The sequence below is a fragment of the Leptosomus discolor genome, chromosome 5 (assembly GCF_034619465.1).
Source record: "Leptosomus discolor isolate bLepDis1 chromosome 5, bLepDis1.hap2, whole genome shotgun sequence".
NCBI lineage: Eukaryota > Metazoa > Chordata > Aves > Leptosomiformes > Leptosomidae > Leptosomus > Leptosomus discolor.
The window spans coordinates 63,206,589-63,226,441 of NC_141395.1; the positions used below are offsets into that span (position 1 = coordinate 63,206,589).

General features: G+C 44.7%; 1 protein-coding gene across 1 annotated transcript; it reads right to left on the minus strand.

The window, feature by feature from the left end:
• Positions 1-400: 400 nt before the first annotated feature.
• On the minus strand, positions 401-9,610 carry KCNV1 (potassium voltage-gated channel modifier subfamily V member 1). Its single transcript, XM_086465608.1, has 3 exons — positions 9,129-9,610; positions 6,832-7,358; positions 401-912 (listed from the first exon to the last, which is right to left on the minus strand). The coding sequence occupies exons 1-3, from the start codon at positions 9,608-9,610 to the stop codon at positions 401-403; spliced, it is 1,521 nt and encodes a 506-aa protein (XP_086321734.1).
• Positions 9,611-19,853: the final 10,243 nt, after the last annotated feature.

Below are 19,853 nucleotides of genomic sequence, written 5' to 3' on the forward strand. Positions count from 1 at the left end.
CTTCATGTCTTTGACTTCCATTCTTCCAATGCAAATACAAATCTTACAGATCTCTAAAATTTGAAACACCGTGGCAATTTTCACTAAGACTTTATTATTATACATTAGCAAGGACATAAGATTCACAGACAAGTGTTTGCATCACTGTTTTACTTTGATGGACCCATTACTTCCAGTCTCACCCACGATGGTCCAGTTCTGGAAGCAGGTTTCAGAGCTCCTTGAGAGATTCTATATTATGAATTCTGCTTTTTGTACACAATAGTTATCTCAGTCTGTCCAAGTAAGTAAAACTCCAGCTGGAAAAGCAAATACACTATGTGGCAAATAATAGAAAAAGAGATGCTTAATACTACATTTTTGAAGTAGTCTATTTTCTATACAAGGCTAAACTTAAAAGTCAAAACCAAAAATCATCTGCTCCACTGCTCCTTGTACTTGCTCTCTCTCTGCTTTTTAACCGTAACATGTCCATGACACTGCGTGCATATATGTCTCGCAAATTAACATTGATATTTGAATCGCTGGATGAGTTCTTCATGAGTTTCTTTAAAGCTTCACGCTGCCGAAGAGCAGCTTCTTTTATCTTCAGTGTAAAGTAACAGGCAGAAAAACGGTCATTTATTATAGCTATTGGCAAAGCCAAAACCAGTATTCCTGATAGTATACACATAAAGGCCACCACCTTACCAATGGTAGTGTCTGGTCTAATGTCACCATAACCAACAGTTGTCATGGAAGTTGTTGCCCACCACCAAGCACCAGGTACGCTTGTGAAAGTTGTGCCTGGCACACCTTGCTCAACAAAGTACTCCACAGTGGAAAATATAGAGATTCCTACAGAGAGGAAAAGCAGCAGAAGGCCAACCTCCTCGTAGCATTGTGCGATAGTCATCCCAAGAGACCGCAAGCCTGAAAGACAAGAAATGCGGTCAGCAGGTTGATTCACGTAGCTGTCGTCATAACTTCGCAAAACACCTCTTATCTAAAACCTGACTGCCTTATGATATTCTTTGCTAGTGAACATGCCTTAAGAAAAAGGTGTGCTGCTCTCAACATTACTGGGAAAATGTGATTTAAAGAAATAGATTGAAATGTTAGACTGACCCACTGACATCATCTCTATTTCCTTAATACACAGCATAGAAATTCTCATTACTTATTGTCTGAACTTGTGAGGGTGACAGAGCACTGGAACAGGCTGCCCAGAGAGGTTGTGGAGTTTCCTTCTCTGGAGACATTCAAAACCCGCCTGGATGTGTTCCTGCGTGACGTACTCTAGGTGGTCCTGCTCTGGCAGGGGGGTCAGACTAGATGGGTCTTTCGAGGTCCCTTCCAACCTCTAACATTCTGTGATTCTATGAACTTATATACACATATAATTTAGAAAAACTAACCAGTCTTGATTTAGTATTTCACTATAACAAAACATCTAGTACAGTTTTTAATAAGTTATCTAAATAACAATTTAAAAGCACACTAAAAACATCTGCTCCCTACTTTGAGTCTGAATGTTTCAAGCTCCTGTTTTCCAGCCATTTTCACATTTTTTTCTTGGACTAAGCAACCCTCAGTTACCAAATTTGTGTTTGCAGGTGGGTGCTTAGAGCCCAGCTCAGTCACTCAGTAATGTTTTCTTTGCTAAGGACTGTTTTCAGTCCTTTGACTCTGTTCGACCCCTCTCCCAAAAACCTATCAGTATCTTTATCTGTAGACCTCAAAACAAATACACTATTCCAGCAGCAGCCGCACTTTGCCAAAACCAGGGACAGCAAAGCCTCCCAAGGAAACATGGCATTCTGCTAATTCACCGATGTACTGCACCAGTCCTATTGCCCGTGAGCTGCACAGGGAGTGCGGGTGCAGCTGATCACTCTCCGTAACCACCCACATTTCTTTTAGAGCTACTGCCTCAAGCTAGACTGCCCGACAAAGCAAGCAGGAAAGTAAATCCAATAATAGTGCAATGGATAAATGTTGCACACATAAACAAAGAAGGAAGATAACAGGGTACGAACTCAGCTGAGACACATGGGAGACTGAAATTATCGTTTGCATCACAACTGATTTTGGATTGGTTTTTAATACTATCCTTTTAAAATGTGCTGTTTTCTTTAAAATGGGAAAAACACAATGCTTATGAATTACCCTTCATAGAGTACACTTCTAATTAAACTAGTGTTTGCAAAATAGCTTACTGGAGCTCTGCCTCTGCTTGCAGACTTCATATGCTCATTTGATTTGCTTTGCTTTGCTCAGTCTCAAACTACAAGATGTTAAAATTTCTTCTTGCTTTTGGCTCTTTCTTTTCCCCTTCAGGTCTAATAGGTTTTAAAGTTTCTGTTTATGTACAGCAAACAGTGGAAGCACACACTAGAGTTTGTAGGGAATGTTTCCTTTTTCAACGTTTTCTTCTACCAACTCCAGTTAAGGACTTGCCCATATCCAGGTTTTATATGACTATAACTATGAACTGTTGGTTAGAATGTGTATTATAATGACATAGTTTAAATTTGCAATACAAGGGGAATGAGATATATCGGTGTAATCTTTTCGCTGTTAATACTGTCTCCTCATTTTGAAAATGCACTAATATCAGCAGTGCAAAAGCTGTGTGAGACAATTGCAAGGATCCAGATCAAATTCTCATCTTCCAAGGAAGTTAATATCATCCATCGCACTGTAAAATTTCATACTGAACAAGGCAGAAGAGTAAGTCCTTTCAAGTGGCCTAGGAAGAAGGTACTCAAATTCAAAATTACCTCTGTAGCACTTCTTTTCAAAGCATAAACGAGTACTGTAAAAGCCAGGGTTTGCCCCTTATGATGGATCCTGAGAATACTATAGCTAAAAAACAGTGCAAATCTCGCAAAACCCAGTTCAAAATAAGGAGGAACAGGGAAGTGACTGCTAATTCTTCGTATCACATTGATGACACCTTCAATAAAATATTTTTCCTATGGTTAATTATTCTGACTGTTAGGGAGTCAGGGGTTTTTTTTCATTATTATTCTATTATCCTCATCTAAAACAAAGATAAATCTCTTCACATCTTCAGATGAAGTCAGGAGACATTTTTAGACAAATTTGTGAATCAGACAAGTTACTGACTCCACAGCTCATTCTAAGTGGGAATCAGTTGATGTATTCAAAAGAATAATGTATTCTACTATATTATTTTGTACCTTTTTAAAACGTCTCTGAGCCCTACCACACAGCCAAACTAGGGCTGTTCCAGCACGTTCAATCAAGTCTTATGATTTCCCATGAGAACTCCCTGCCAGAAGCTGCAACAGCTTGGTTACTCGTGCTGGAAGGTGCTAAGGTGCTGTAACAGAGCTGGCGTGGGGCAGGCGAGCAGCCCCAGCCCTGGAGCCAGCAGAAGGAAGGGAAAGCATTTCTGCCATGCAGGTCAAGTTCCATCTCTCTATCGAGACTTGGCAATACAAGCTGATGTTTGGGAGCTTCAGTTTACACACAGCATTTAAATCACCTAAATTTTTGGCATTAAAAGCGGTGAAGTTTTGCTTTTTGATGTCTCCTGAGACATCTCATCCTGACATATGCTACAGCCTTCTCTCAAACATATGCCCATTGCCATCACAAGTAAGATGCTCACATCCTACCTCTCCTCAAGAAGTCAATCTGTGAATGCTTCCCAGAGAAGGACAGCAAGGCTTCAAACAAAATATGGCCCCAGGAGGAAGCCAAAATCTGAGAAGCATCAGAGAATGTGAGAAATGCAGGTTCAGTTCTCACCTATTCTCGAAGCCACTCAAATCCATAACTTTGGTATCTCAGAAGAGTGGTCCTACCCTCCAGCTATACATTTTCTGGATAGAGGTACTACTGATTTCTCAGTTGTTCCTTGATGAAGTATAGTACTTTGCATAAATAATTACACACTCACACCAGTCTAGCCCAGGTGTTTCTAGGCATCACATCCCTCCTATTAGCTGAGTTCAGCTTTCAAAGGGGCAGAAATGATTCATTTCTTTTTCTGTCCCTTCCCCACAAAAAGGGTTAAGTTGTTATTTCTTTAAAGTGAAGAAAAGAATTGATATGTTTTCTCCTAATTCATTTCTGCCCCTGACAGCAGAGCCAGGCTGCTGTTGTGATCCCAGCTTTGCTATGAGTTTGCACAGTATTTCAGAGATGTTCTCCTTGTGATTGTGAACACCGCTACTTGGTGAAAGAGGAGTTGCTACCCACAGCCACAAATTTTCTTATCTCTTTTCTTCTGATCTCACACTTTACTTGCTACACAAAACAGGTAAGCAGCGCTTGAAGCTTTGTCTGGTCTGAGAGTGCAGGAGACAGAGAGAAGCTTCACTGGAAGACAGATTTAAGCTGCCAGATCCAAGGCAAGAGAACAGAAGAGTTGCAAGAGCCACCCTTAAACACTGGGATTTATCAGGACTGCCTAGGTATGTTCAAGGAGGATGGTCTCTGTATATGGTACTTACGGGGCTCATCCTACATTAGCAGTTGTGGTTAAGGACGTGTTTAGAACCACGTTAACAAAACTCTCTTCTGCTACATACCCCTAGTGGTCAGAAACAGGGCTTCAGATCTGCTAGTGTATATCTCTATTTTGATTTATTAGGCTACGTTTCATCGCAGCAGCAGCACCTCCTCCAACAGAAGGTCAAAACAGTGACTTTCTACATTTACATTATACAGATCTGATTCAGGGTTCTGAGCCTAAATAGGCACCAACTGAACTAACAAAGAAGCACAGCAACGGTAATGCTGCTCTGGATGGTTTAAATAGATACGTATGTTGCTTCTTGTATGTTGAAACCAGTACTTTGCTTCCAGTGGAAAGATGATCGCTCACTTCCAGATGAGAAGACTAGATTTTTATATAATTAATTCACTTCTACCTAATACGGAATCACTAAACTCAGTGTTAATGGTGCTCAATATTGTGATGTAAACTGTGGTAATATTTTAACGAATTTAAGAATAAATAGATACAACAGGTTAGACCATCCCTGAAAGTTAATATATCTGAAGTTAACAGTTATTATACAAACGTCTGAAACATCTGGTTTCAAGTTGACAGAAAGAGCCACAGAACTGAGTTTCATGCATTCATTCTGTAACAGTAAAACATGATAAACTGGAAACTTATAACTAGAATCAACATACTTTTGGATCACTATTTTGTTATTCAACACGAAAGTGCCTTGATGAGTTCAAATATTTTTCTTATTTTCAAAATACAAGTAGAGAGGAATGCATTCACATGACAGCTACCATCAAAAGCAGGTAGAAGCCTTTCTTGCAAAAATGCCTCACCAAACCCGCAAAAATTATAATGAAGCAGAACAAACTAATTGACAGACTGAATCATTACAAGCTTCCTTTCAACTGCTTTCTATGGGGCAGTTGATGCATCAGTATAGCCATAATCTAGGGTAGGCAAGTAAGATTAAGATACTTCCCAAATCACTATGATTATTCTCAGTAGCATTAAAGCTACTCCCTGCCATTGGTAGGCAGGTTCACTGCCCTTCAGTGGGAGCAAAAACAATGAGACACATTCTGCTGCTGTGAGCACATGGTAATGCCTGCCGAATTCGGGCCACTTCACAAAAAGGGTGGAGATGGCTCTCCAAAAAATGGAGAGGCATCAACCCACGGCTGCTTCATGGCAGGAAAGCCTGGAAGAGTATGTTGAGTGCCATGTAAGAATGATCATCACAGTCTTCAGACAGGCTAATACTGCAGGACAGAGAACATGATCTACTACTAGGATCCAGTTTTTCAAAGCTCCAAGTGTTGGCTTGACATTTCTCCTGTCAAATTCAGCACCATATTCAGCACCGACTTAAGAAGTGGGAACATAATCAAATCATTCTGAAAACGCCAAGCACTGGACAACATCATTGCATGGAGAGGGTGTGGTAGGCATAGAGCTTTTAGTCTTTCATATAGCCAGGCATGCATATGTCATGAAGTAGTAATAAAAATGGGGTAAATGCAAGGGGAAACACAACACCTTCCAATCATTTCCAGTTTCCTCTGATAACTCCCACTGGAAAACATTACCTTTCATGCCTTCCTTTCACCACTCAGAGTGAACAAAAACGTTCTCAGAAATGCTTTCACCTTCCACCCTATTCCCACTCGCTGTTCACCCATCTATCTGCTAACCTGTCTGGAGCATTTGGACACAAAGGGCCCCACACCAACGGGTGAACGCTGACTGAACCTAACACTGCTGCTCTGTGCTGCACCTAGGTCTGTATCAGTAAGCAGCCCCCAATTGTGCTCCACATACCACACGGATACCAGCATGTTCAAACAGAGCCAGAGAGCCCCTCAACCCACTGCCTGGTAAGATTCAGTTTACACAGTTTTCTTGAAACGTTCTCTACTGTGGCTGTTTTCAGGATCTATCACGTAGACAAAATCATGATGTATTTCTTGGCTTGTATTTTGATAACACAAAAAGTGTGGGTCAATGGTTTCTGCTTCTTCCCTTGCTTCATCCCTAATAAAACTAACTCAAATACACATTTGTAAATTTATGACATTGTGAATGACAGGTGCATGATTTACAGCATGCAACTTTGGGGCCTGTTTTTATAAATGTTCTATGCAAACAATATACACTGGCTTTATGAAGAGCTAAAATTTGTCCAAGAAGGCCCTTGTCACTCAATTATTGAAGTCCAAAAGTAAGATTTTCTCAAGCCATTACTGCTAACAGATTGGATAAGACAGGTTAGGCAGAAATGCACACAAAATGGAGGATTGTGCTCAGAGACAACTTTTGTGGGCAGCAACAATGACAAGTACCACTGCCATGGCCGATAGTACCTGTTGAATGTCTTCCCAGCTTCAACATCCGCAGGGCTCTGAGCAGTCTCAGCACTTGGACAATGCGCCCCACGTTCTCCAGTTCCTGGGAGCTCTCCCCACCACACAGGCTCTCCACCAGGAGGGTAATGTAGAAAGGTAAAATAGCAAGGAGGTCTATGATGTTTGCCACACTCCTTAGGAAGCGACACCGATCCCGTGCACACAGGAACCTCAGAACAAACTCCACAGTGAACCACGTAATGCACAGGTACTCTAGGGCATCCAGTAGCGGTGGTGCCAGCCAGCTTAGCTCTACTGAAATCAAAGCCATGTTGGCAATGGACACGACAACAAAAGCCATGGAGAGAGTGCCAAAAGTCCTGGCTGCTGCAGAGGACCCAGGCTTTTCCAAAACTTCCCAAAGCTTCTGTCTGACACTGGGACAGAGGCTGCCAGAAAAGTCCTCCTCTTCATCTTGGGCATCCAGTTCTTCTGCATCTTTCTTGATGTCTAAGGCTTCACTCAGCTCCTTCCTCCTGAAGTACCTGCCCAGGAACACCCCCCCAAAGAGATTTTTTTAAATACCAGTACACGTCTTTTTCATCCTCTACCACACGAAGCATAAGCATACCTGTTAAAGCACACCTTACATGAGCTCAGAAAACCCTGATGTCAAGCATATGGTTGAAGATTTTATTAATTGAGACCCTGCAGCGTGTTTCCACTGATCTGATATTTCTATTCCCCTGGTCCACAGCAGTGACAGTTTGTATGTGCAGAGTAATTTTACTTCTGATAGCATGTTATTCATATGGATCATGTTGACTACAGTAGGATCTGCTGCATGACTAACATGCATTTCTTGTAAGCAATCCTGGCACAACCAGACCCTCAGTTTCTAAATTGTCCGCAATTTCACTAATTCCATTTTTATTACATTGGTATGTATCTGCAACACTAGAAGGGAAAGCATAATAAAAGCCATGTAGTTCATGCATGAAACCCTGATACATGCTAAGATGACAAGTTATTTTTCTTTCTTTAACTATATAGGTCCTCACACAACAAAGTGCAGAAGTATATATGCCAAGCAAAACATACAGACTGTAAATGCATAATTGAGAGTTTTGTTAGAGCAAGAGTATATTTACAGCACAATTCCATGACACAAAAACATTCCTAAAGTACACTAAAAAAATCCTTTTCTTTTGTGTCTGTATTTCTTGACTGCTGCAAATCTCAAGCCTTAGACAAAGCGGCTATGCAATTTTGCCTTCGTTTGATACACAGTTACTTCTGCATATGCCAAAGAGGTCTGTAGCTCCTCATACCACCAAAGAAGTAGGAGCTCTTAGTTACACCTACCAGGGAAGGAAGAAAGGGATGAAAACTAGGATCCAGCTCTCTCAGCTGCAGAACTGGACAGTGCTAGGGTAGGGTAACTTCAGTATCCTTTTGGGGTGGGGTTGCTTGTTTGTTTCTTTCTAATAATTTTGACATGACCCCTTTGGATAAATAGCAGTTACACTCTTTAGAAAATTAATTTCTTCAATACTAACAAACAAACCAGTAACACTAAAAGTGATGTAAAAAAACCCCAAACCTGCAAATAGAATTAACAGAAATGGCCTGGGGGTGGTTCAGTTGAAGCCCACCTCGTTCCTAAGCTGCCTGTTACAATTTGTCTCCAGCGAGCCGTGTTCCTGCTGATGCTGCCCCCTCCCTGTAAGCTGCTACATCCATGTGCGATGCTTCCCATCACGGCTCCTCCTGGAGCCATGCCACCCACACTCAGCCTGGCAGGTGACCACCCCCTCTTCTGCCTCTCCAGCTTGGATCTGGAAATCCTCCAGAATTGAAAGTGTGTGTGTGGGGGAGCCTCCCAACCCTCCTGGCACCATGCCTGACTCCACATCCAAACCCTCTAACCCCAAACTGGATGACTGAAGGGACATCTCTCCTTTCACAAACTCGGTCATCTCCAACATTGTCCAGGGCCAGTCTGAAGCCGGTGCAGGACAACCCAGACACTACTCCCCTTTGGGTCTCACTATCCTGACCACTCCTTCAGCCCGTCCCTCAGCAAAGGTCAACAGTGACCTCACCCAAGACACCTCCTCCCATTTTTGACACCCATCCACCTCTAGAGCAGGATTCAGGGCTGAAGGCATCCAGCTTTGAAGACACTTTTCCCAGTGTTCTGCTACCTTACCTACCTCCACTGCTGTATCTCTCACCTGAGCATCCCTGCATGCAAGTCATCGATGAGCTCACCCAGCCCACAGTCCTGCATGCCACATCTTCCCACAACTCACCGGTCTCTGCAGCAGGAATCGATGCTGAGCTCATCCAAACCCCAGTACTGGATCTCTTGCAGGAAGGAGAGTGCACAAAGCTGCTCCATCACATGCAGCCTCCCTGTCTGGTAGTAATTCAGGATGTAGTGAAATGCCTGCGAGCTCCGGTCAAAGAAATACTCATTCTCCATGAGGTTGGCATCATCACAAAGCTCAAGGAGGCCAGAGGCCACATCCCGGGCAGCAGAGACCACTACAGCCAGTTTGCCAAGACGGGTGTCAGGGTAGCAAGACAAAGTTTGCTGGGACATCACAAAGCGGCTGCCTCCTACATTGATAGTAAAGCAGTCCAAGGAGGGAATGACCTTCTGGAGCAGGGGCCCCTGCTCCTCCTCACTGGAGAAAACACTGGAGTCCAGGGAGCCCAGGGATGTGCTACTCCCTGGTTCCTCCAGGGATACTTGGGAGGAAAGAGACATGCAGCAGGGAGGCGACTTCATCCTGTAGCTGCCAGCAGCAGCCTACACTCTCCTGGATCGAAAACACAACAAAGCTGCAGAGACGCCTGCCCTGCCGGGGTGTGGGGGGGACGACGGGACGTGGCCGGGGCAGCCTAGAAACGCATCACTTCGCTTTGGCTACCGTCCCAGGGACGCCGCGCCGTCCCCGCTTCCTCCGAGCGACGCCTCCACCCGAGGCGGAGGTCAGGCCGGGTGCTGAGCAGCCCAACGCCGCCCGCCCCTGCGAGGGCGCACACGGCACATCGGTACCCGCGGCGGCTTCGCCTCGTGCTCTCTGCGCCGGCGGCCGGCGGGAAGCGCCCGGCACCATCTGCCCGCGACGGCCCCTCCGCTCCCGCGCTCCTCGCCGGCCGCCGCGCCGAGGGCGGAGGAAGCCAACCGGCACAACACAACACGGAACACCGGCTTCAGCGGGGGCGCCGGGCAGCCAGGGACAGCCGCTCCCCGCCTCGCCCCGACAGCATCCCCGGCGGGGGGGGGGCGCCGCTGCCCGGCCTCCCCCCCCGCCCGCCCCGGCGCGGCCCCGCAGCTCCGTCCTCGGCCCCGGGGCGCTCTCCCCCGCCCGCCCCGCGCCGGCCGCGGCGCTCGCACTTCGCCGGGAGCCGCTGCCGAGGTCGGCCCCCTCGCCCCCCGCCGCCGCTGGGGCAGCCGCCGCGGACGGGACGCCTCGGCGCGGCGTCCTCCCCCTCGGCCAGCCCGGCCGCCGCCCGCCGCCCCGCCTTACCTGCCCGTCGCCCGGCTGTGCCGCCCGCGGCTGGGCGCCAGCTGCCGCCGTCCCCTCGCAGGCAGCCTCTGCCCGCTCCCGCGGCTCCAAACTTCTGGGAAGCGCCGGCGCGCCTCCATGGCGGGTCATGCGCTGCGGGGGGCCGGCGGGCGCGGGGGCTGCGCGGGCGCGGGGCGGGGCGGGCCGGACCGCCGCCTTCCCCGCCGCGGGGCCGGGCCGCCACCGGCCCCGGCGGACCCCGGCGGGCGCCTGGGGCGGGAGCGCGGGGCGGGGAGCGGTGCCCGCCGGCCAGCCGCGCCTGCCCGCCCCGGGGGCGTCCTGCGGGGACGAACCAGACCCGCGGACTTCTCCAGGCGCGTTCACAGGGCGATGTCGAATCCGCCCCCGCTCTGATACACGTAAACCCAAACACGTTTCTAAATAGATAATATGTCCCCAGTTACGCTACTTCCACGACCACGAGTCTGAAGTCACTTGAGTAGAATAGTCATTGTAAAGGCCAGCCGATGTACGTGGGAGAGCCCGTTTTAACTTAGCGACAGTCAGCTTGTTTTCAAAAATACTCGAGTATCTTCGGCACCGTCCTGTGCTGACTTTGTGGGTCCTCACTTAAACAGTGCAAGAGTTACGTTCGCTCTCATTACTACGTTTTCTCTTCTCCGACAAAACACTTATTTCTGACAAATTTATAATATTCGCGTTCGCAAATTTGTGTTTTCTGCCGCCTCTTACCCCTTGCCAGGGCAGGCGGCTGCCTGCCTTACGGTGGAGCCTGCCTTACGGTGGAGCCTGCCAGGAGGGGAAATTCTGTAGCATGCAAAATGTGGCTTTGTGTGCTGTACCACAAGCTTTTGATCCCCCATCACTTGTTGCATACAGCTGTGTCCAGTTATGTACCTTTGTAAAGTTTATTTCACAGATGTTTCGTAACGGTTCATCTTTTGGGTAGCAGTAATCTTCCTTATTTTACGTGATCATTAGCTGAACATTTACGATCTCGCAGTGTTGCAACACCCGCAGCAATCTCTCTGTTCGGTACTTGCTGTCGTAGAAATCTGCTCTGGGTGACTGTTGACAAAAGCATTCGCTGCTCAGAAAGAATCCAGAGGAGAACAACAAGGGTGGGGTTTGGAAGTCATGGCCCAAGGAGAAAAGATAGGGTGGGATAGCTACAGTGGAGAGGAATGTCCGTTACAACAGTCTTCAGATGCAGAAGAGGCTGCTCGCAAAGATGAAAGGTGTACTCTGTTCTCCTTGGTTGCATGGGACAGGTGAAGAAGTAGTGGGGTTGAATGACAGGAAGGACATTTATGGTAGCCATTAGGAAGGCTTTGGTGAGGTAGTGGAAGAGGTCATCTGCGCCATTGGTCTCTGTTGCTGGTCATCAAAGAACTGACTGGACAAGGATCTGCCAAGAAAAGTGGATGTGTGGTGCTCCCTTTCCTGAGGCAGTCAGGAAAGGTTAGATGACCTCCTGAGACCCCTTCCAGCTCTATAATTCTGTATTTCAAGTGTGTGGTAAAGAAAAATAATTACTTTTTTGCACAGACATTCTACTATTTATTGTTTAAAGCAATCAAATTGAAAGCTAATTTAAGTGAATAATCACAAAAAAGTGAATTCATTTTCCATCTAAACTATCAGCAACTGCTGTTGTGCAGCCAGCTTTCAGGTACAGCGTGGTTTTAGTCCATGATTGCCATTCAGGTGTGCAATCCCTCTGATGGATAGCACTTAAGCCAGTACTTAATTAAAAGTAATAATTAAAAAATTCATTAAGACCATCAGTAAGACAAATTAATTAAGACCATCAATGAGAAGTACCTACCTCAGAACAGCAAGGTGCCTTACTGAGTGTAATAGACCCATAATTGTTCAGTCATTAAACTACTCACTCAACCTCTTTTCAGACTCCTCTTTGCGGTAGTCATTCTTTCTATTGGCAAGGAAGACTTTTTCAGGCATATTTTCTCTGTTAGAAGGGAGATCTGAAAACACTCCCCTCCCATCACCATGATTCAAAGGATGGATGATTCCTCTGATTAGTCCAGATCCACTGGTGTTTCTAAGAACCTGAGTAAACATTTGACTTTGTCTAGCCAAGGTGAGGGTCTAATTCACAACACCATTAAAACTGTAGATAATTTGTTCTTAAAATACCCATTTTCAGCACATGTATAAGACTTTGAGACACCAGGCTCCGCTTTCTGTTTACTTATGTCCTTTGTGGAATAATGACTGTATACATGGATATTTATGTCAGTTCAAAGTTATTTTTTTGTCTGATGATCAACTGTTCAAACTAGAGTGTTTTCCTCAAATTGCTAGCAGAAAGCCATCTGTAATATTACACTTTCAGTTAGTTTTGTGCACTTAATATGCACTCTTCCAGCTCACTTCCTAGTGCCAGAAAGCAACATCACCTCCAAACTTCCACAGTGTCCATAAATTCCATATCGTCAATTCACATCACCAGAATTATACAGGAGATCTGGGTATGATATAGTATCTTACTTCTGAGTTCTGGCTCTCTGCTAGCTGTAAATTTAGATTTTAATTTTAAAAAAGAACTTTCAGAAAACTGTTCAGAAAATTATTTTCAAATCTGCCAATAAAATAAAGCAGGAATATTTCAAGGAAATGAGAAAAATGTTTTATGAGTAGAAGGGGTCAAAATCAGAGGATTTCTTTTTCTGCCACTAGAGACAGAAGAAGTGGGGACTATGGATGCATTTTTTCATTTTCTGGGGAACTCTTAAAGGATCAGCTATTTGTTGTTCCTGCTTATTTGTATGTGAGGAACCAAAGCAAAAGCTTTCAGAATTTTGTCATTCCCTTAGCAAACCCGCTCAGACAACCGTATTTTTATGTCACTGAAGTAGTTGCAAAAGCTAATATAACAGTACGAGAGAGTCATTTGGTCTTACTCACTCTGCCAGTGAAGTGCTGCTGTTGAAGTGAACCACAGACATTTCCAAGGAGGTTTGGCTCATGGAATTGTGATGTGGGATAGAGACACATCTGCATGGTTCAGAGATGTGGTTCAGACCGAGGGGGTTATACAGTACTGCTTTGTTATGTCAGCAATATCTGTAACAACTGGATGGTAGTGACAGCTGTCTGAACTACTGTCTTTACCAATGCTCCAGCTGATATTTCCCCGGTATGATACGACTGACTGAAGAAATAGATTTCATTATTTCAAGAGACAGTACAGAAAAATTTTTGCTGGAATGCTGAAATATGAGTTGCAACCCAGTATGTCTGCTGTGGGAGTTGAAAAATTTTCTTCAGCAGAAAGCCAGCTGTTACAAAAACCTCTTTTATAATATATTTTTCTGATCTTCTGTACTTCTGTTGAAAGCTATGATTTTATGACAATTGTGTAGTCATTTTTCCCATCTGGAATATATTGTGATATATAGGAAAAAGCCAGGATGTGCAGGTCCCAAAATTTGTCCTTATCTTTTCAAATAACCTTAGAATCATAGAATTATAGAATGCATTGGGCTGGAAGGGACTCCCAAAGGTTATCCAGTCTAACCCCCCTGCAGTGAGCAGGGACATCTTCAGTTAGATCAGGTTGCCCAGAGCCCCATCAAGCCTGATCTTGAAGGTCTCCAGGGATGGGGCCTCCACCACCTCTCTGGGCAAACTGTTCCAGTGCTTTACCACCCTTATGGTAAAGAACAACTTCCTAATATCCAATCCAAATCTACCTGTTTCTAGTTTAAAACCATTGCCCCTTGTCCTATCGCCACATGCCCTTGTAAACAGTCCCTCCCCAGCTTTCCTGTAGGCCCCCCTCGCGTACTGGAAGACCGCTCTAAGTTCTCCCCAGAGCCTTCTCCTCTCCAGGCTGAACAACACCAACTCTCTCATCCTGTCTTCATAGGGGAGGTGCTCCAGCCCTCTGATCATTTTCGTGGCCCTCCTCTGGACCCACTCCTACAGGTCAGTGTCCTTGTATTGAGGACTCCAGAGCTGGACGCAGTACTCCAGGTGGGGTCTCACCAGAGCAGAGTAGAGGGGAGAATCACCTCTCTTGATCTGCTGGCCACGCTTCTCTTGATACAACCCAGGGTGCGATTTGCTTTCTGGGCTGCAAATGTGCATTGTTGGCTCATATCCAGCTTTTCATCCACCAGTACCTGCAAGTCTTTCTTGGCAGGGCTGCTCTCTATCACATCATCCCCCAGCTTGTATTGATTATGAGGATTGCCTCAGCCCAGGTGCAGGACCTTGCACCTGTCCTTGTTGAACCTCATGGGCCCACCTCTCCAGCTTGTCCAGGTCCCTTTGGATGGCATCCCGTCCCTCAGGTGTGCTGACTGCACCACTCAGCTTGGTGTCACCTGCAAACTTGCTGAGGGTGCACTTGATCCCACTGTCTGTTTCATTGATGAAGATATTAAACAGCACTGGTCCCAGAATGGACCCCTGAGGGACACCACTTGTCATGCATCTCCATCTGGACATGGAGCCATCGACCACTACCCTCTGGATGTGACCATCCAGCCAATTCCTTATCCATTGAACAGTCCACCCATCAAATCCATATCTCTCCAACTTAGAGAGAAGGATGTTGTGGGGGACCATGTCAAAGGCCTTGAGAAGTCCAGATAGATGACATCTGTAGCTCTTCCCTTGTCCGCTGATGTAGTCACTCCATTATAGAAGGCCACTAGATTGGTCAGGCAGGACTTGCCCTTGGTGAAAGCCATGCTGTCTGTCCCAAATCACCTCCCTGTCCACCATGTGCCCCAGCAGAGATGCTAGGGGGATCTGCTCCATGATCTTCCCAGGCACAAAGTTGAGGCTGATAGGTCGGTAGTTCCCGGTGTCATCCTTTCTACCCTTTTTAAAAATGAGTGTAACATTTCCCTTCTTCCAGTTGCCTGGGACTTCACCTGACTGCCACGACTTTTCAAGTATCATGGAGAGTGGCTTGGCGACGACATAGCCAATTCTCTCAGGACTCTGGGATGCATCTCATCAGGTCCCATAGACTTATGTAAGTTCAGGTTCCTTAGGTGGTCACAAACCTTGTCTTCACTCACAGTGGGAAGGACTCTGTAACCCTGGTCCCCGTCTTGTGGTCCTTCAACTCTGGAGGTGCGAGGAGAAAGGTTGCCAGTAAAGACCGAGGCAAAAAAAGTTGTTGAGAACCTCAGCCTTCTCCTTGTCTGTTGTTACCATCTTGCCAGACTTGCTCATCGGGGGCGGGGTTACACTCTCTTTGACTCTCCTTTTCTGATTGACATACCTGTAAAAGCCCTTCTTGTTATTCTTCACATCTCTAGCCAAGTTCAGCTCCAGTCGTGCCTTGGCCTTCCTGACCACATCCCTACACAATCAGGTAGCATCCCTGTACACTTCCCATGATACCGGTCCCTGCTTAAACTGCCTGTGCATTTCCTTCTTGCCTTTTAGTTTGACCAGCAGGTCTCGACTCAGCCACTCTGGTCTCTTGCCTTGCCTTCCTGATTTCCTACATCTGGGGATTGAGAGCTCTTGTGCTGTATGGAAAGCATCCTTAAAGGTCTGCCAGCTTTGTTCTGCACCCTTGTCCCTGAGGACCATTTCCCAGGGGGTCCTATTGACTAACTCCTTAAAGAGCTGGAATTTTACTTTCCTGAAATTCGGGGTTCTGAATATGCTCCTCATCTGCCTTGATTCTCTTCTCACAGGAGTAGTGCTTTACAATCAATTGTAAGTTACTGGGGTTTCTGACACATTATATTTCCAAATTTTTAAAGTGTTTTGATCTCATATATTAGTTTGTATTTGGAACCTAAAATCACAGTGACTCTCCTGGACCTTATGTGGTAGAATAGAGGGAAAAGATTAGGAAAAGATATAACAAGTAGGACATATCTAGGGAAAACTTTCTGCAGGAACACCTTCGTGGTTTCCAGCAGCAGAGGGACTTGCTAAGCCAGAGGTTGCAGGGAGCCTAATGTGTTTAATAACCTTCCGTGATGCTGCAAATCCATTTTTTAATTCATTTCTCTTTCAATGTGGATAATGCTTTGTGCAAGGTTCTCCACAATTTAACCATGCACAGAGTGAAAGATACTATACAGTTCTGTTAAATCTTCCTTTTTTCTTGTGCTGTGACTGCTGAATAATGGGGTCCTGCTCATGTTGCCAACACCATTCATGATTTCGCTGGCATCTGCCATACTGTAGTTCCTATAGAAGTGATCATGTTCAATAATATATCTTTAAGTTTTCAATATGCATCCAAGCTTTGCGAGTAATACATCATATCAAGGGTTAAAATTAATGGATTTTAAATGGCAGTTCCAATATTTCACCATTTGTCTGTTGCAAATTTTTGACTCGATGCAAGCTGTTGAGCCCTGAGCTCCATTGCATTCAATGCTAGATGTAATCTGTATCATAAACTCAATTCCCTTGACATAGATTGAGTCACTTCCTGAAAATGACAGTGGTACTGGCTAGATCCTGTGCTGAATCTTCGCCTTTGGTTAGTGTGAAGCAGTGTTCTTTGGGAACAGTTGTGGTTCCTTTACCATTGAGTTATCTGAAGCCTGTCCTTTCATATAGTGTGGGAGCCGCTGTAACCTCACTCTTGCAATAACAGGTGAGAAAAGATGAAACCTAGAAATTCTCTGGACAACTCTCTGCTCTTTCATTTGGCAAGTGAAATCAGAGCTTATTAGAACAGCTTTATTCCCTCCAGGGATATTCTGCCTTTCTTGTGGAAATGGTCCAGCTGAAACCAGCCAGATCTCACTTTCTTTGAGCTAGCTGCGTAGAACAGACAGATCAGAAGAAGACACACAGTTTGGTCCACATTGTGTGAAAACTGTGTAAGAGAGTATGGAATCAGGGCTATGTTAAGAAAGCTGTTTTCAGTATCTTTGAACACTACCCACTTTCAGACCCTATTTATTTTCTTGCCTTTTACAATGTGGTAGGAAGTAAAAAAAGAGTAGCTGGGGAGGTAGCTCTGTAGAGCAACCTACACATATGAGCAGTTTTATTTTCAAAGTAAGGGCTAACTTTACATCCATCAACTGCATAGGAAAGCAAGTTGCTGATATTTTCTGCTGAAATTGTGATGGAAATGGGCTTGAATATATAAAACTGAGTTTGGTAAACACTATGTGCAATGCTAGGCTGAATGCTATTTTCATTTTTATTAGATTGGTGAAGGGGATTATTAAGAATTTTCAGATTTTAGTTTTAGCTGCATTATCCAAATGCCCCAAAGTTCTCTCAGAGGTGAATAAAAGCCATGCAATCAGACCTGACTATTGACCTATCTAATGCATTTTTTAGGAGCTATTACTCCATTCTCCCGTCACTGAACTGGTACAACCCAGCAATGCCAAGGAAGTTTATATACAAATATCAAAATGAAGAATACTTCTCTTTAAATAGGGACATGGTTTGTTACTCTGAAGGAAAGCTCCAATGACTTAGCATCCAAAATAATACCTTGTTCAGAAGAAATTTTAAAATAGACTAAAAAGAGTGAAGTCACTCATCACAGGATGACATTTAAATCAATCAATCTGAGATCTAAATCCATACTATCAGAGACAGAATCAACTTCTCTACAGAAAAGTCCTCACGAAAAGAGACTAAAGTTTTGGACATTAAATGCATGCAACAGTCTATGTACTGTTCCTGCTACTGTTCCTGCCCAGGATTACTTCTTTTATTCAGTAGGTAATCTCACTGCTTGATCAATCAACTAGCAAAGCTTTTGATCTTCTCTTTAAGTAAACTTGAAATTACTTATCCTGCAGATGAAATCTTCTAATTTGGCAAATGTCAGTTCTTTTCTGCCAGCAATTCAGGTAAACTTGGCAGCTTTTAAATCTATTTTCTACTCATTCTTTCCTGTGGTCTGTTCCAATGATTAATTTTTACTGTTTGTGTTCCTTCACTCGTTTCTCCAGTGCTGATTTACCACACAGGCTTTTGCTTTCCTTCAAGACCACTCAGACCTTATTACCTGAGTTATTTCTATAGCCATATCTGAACTGAGTTGCAAGTGCTTACCTTAGTGCACTCTAGGCTGCTGGTTTCAGGTCAACCTGGCTGGACCATCTTCTGCATCCCAACACCAATTCTCACTTCTCTTCTCTGTAGACAGTTGCTACATTCCCATGTGTAACTTGGCATCATTGATATTAACCTCATATCAACACATTTTCTCAAGATGTACCATTTGCTTTTAAATTAAAGAAAGTGTAATGGGTCTGGCTGGGATGGAGTTAATTTTCTTCAAAGCAGCCCATATGGTGCTGTGTTTTAAATTGTGACCAAAATGGTGTTGGTAACACAGTGATGTTTTAGCTAATGCTGGACGGTGCTTACACAGCATCAAGACCTTCTGTTGCCAGGAGTAAAACTGGGAGGGGACACAGCTGGGACAGCTGACCTGAACTGAGATAATCCACACCATATGACACTGTGCTCAGTGGTAAAACTGAGGGGCGGGGAAGTCTTTTGAAAGTAGCTGTTGCCTGGAGACTGGCTGGGCATCTGCCTGCTGGTGAGAGGTGGTGAGTGATTGCCTTTGCATCACTTGTTTTGGTTTGGGTTTTTTTTGTTTGGTTTTTTTTTGTTTGTTTGTTTGTTTAGTAGGGTTTTTTTTTTTCCTTTTTTCTCCTTCCCTTATTAAGTTGTCTTTATCTCAACCCATAATTTTGTCTTATATTTGCTTTTCCTATTCTCTTCCCCATCCTGCCATGGGGGAATAAGCGAGCATCTGGGTGGGGGCTTAGCTGCCAGTTGGGTCAACCCACCACAGGAAGGAACACTGCAGACTGTATACGATAACACGATGTGCTGCTGCAATGTTGTACTTGGTTAGTAAAACCAAGTATATGAAACAAATAATACCCACTCTTCCCTTCAAAACATAAAAAACTCATAGAGCTGTCAACCATTTTTTCTACACAGCACTGACTTTCTGGTGACTCTTTATTGTTCTCTTATGATAAGAAAAAGCACTTCCATAAGCTACATTTTGTGGAGAGACCACTGTATGCAGGTGAATTCAGAGACACTCTGTGCAGAAAGATCTTGCAAAGAATTATGCATATCTTTCACTTTATGAACTTTGTTGTCCAACTTCAAGATAATTCTAGAATTTAGATAGTTGAATAGCTGGGAAGGGAAGAGTTCAAGACAGAAAAATCATATACTGAGGGACGCTGTCTCTTCTAAGGGTGCAAACAGGACGGAGCCAGGCTCTTTTCATAGAATCATAGAACCATAGAATCATAGAATGATTTATGTTGGAAGGAACCCTTACAGATAATCTAGTCCAACCCTCCTGCCATAGGCAGAGACATCTTTCACTAGATCAGGTTGCTCAAAGCCCCATCCAACCTGACCTTGAACACTTCCTCTGATGGGGCATCTACAACTTCTCTGGGCAAACCTTATCGTAAAGAGTTTCTTCCTTATAGCTAAGCTAAATCTGTCCTCTTTTAGGTTAAAACTTTTACC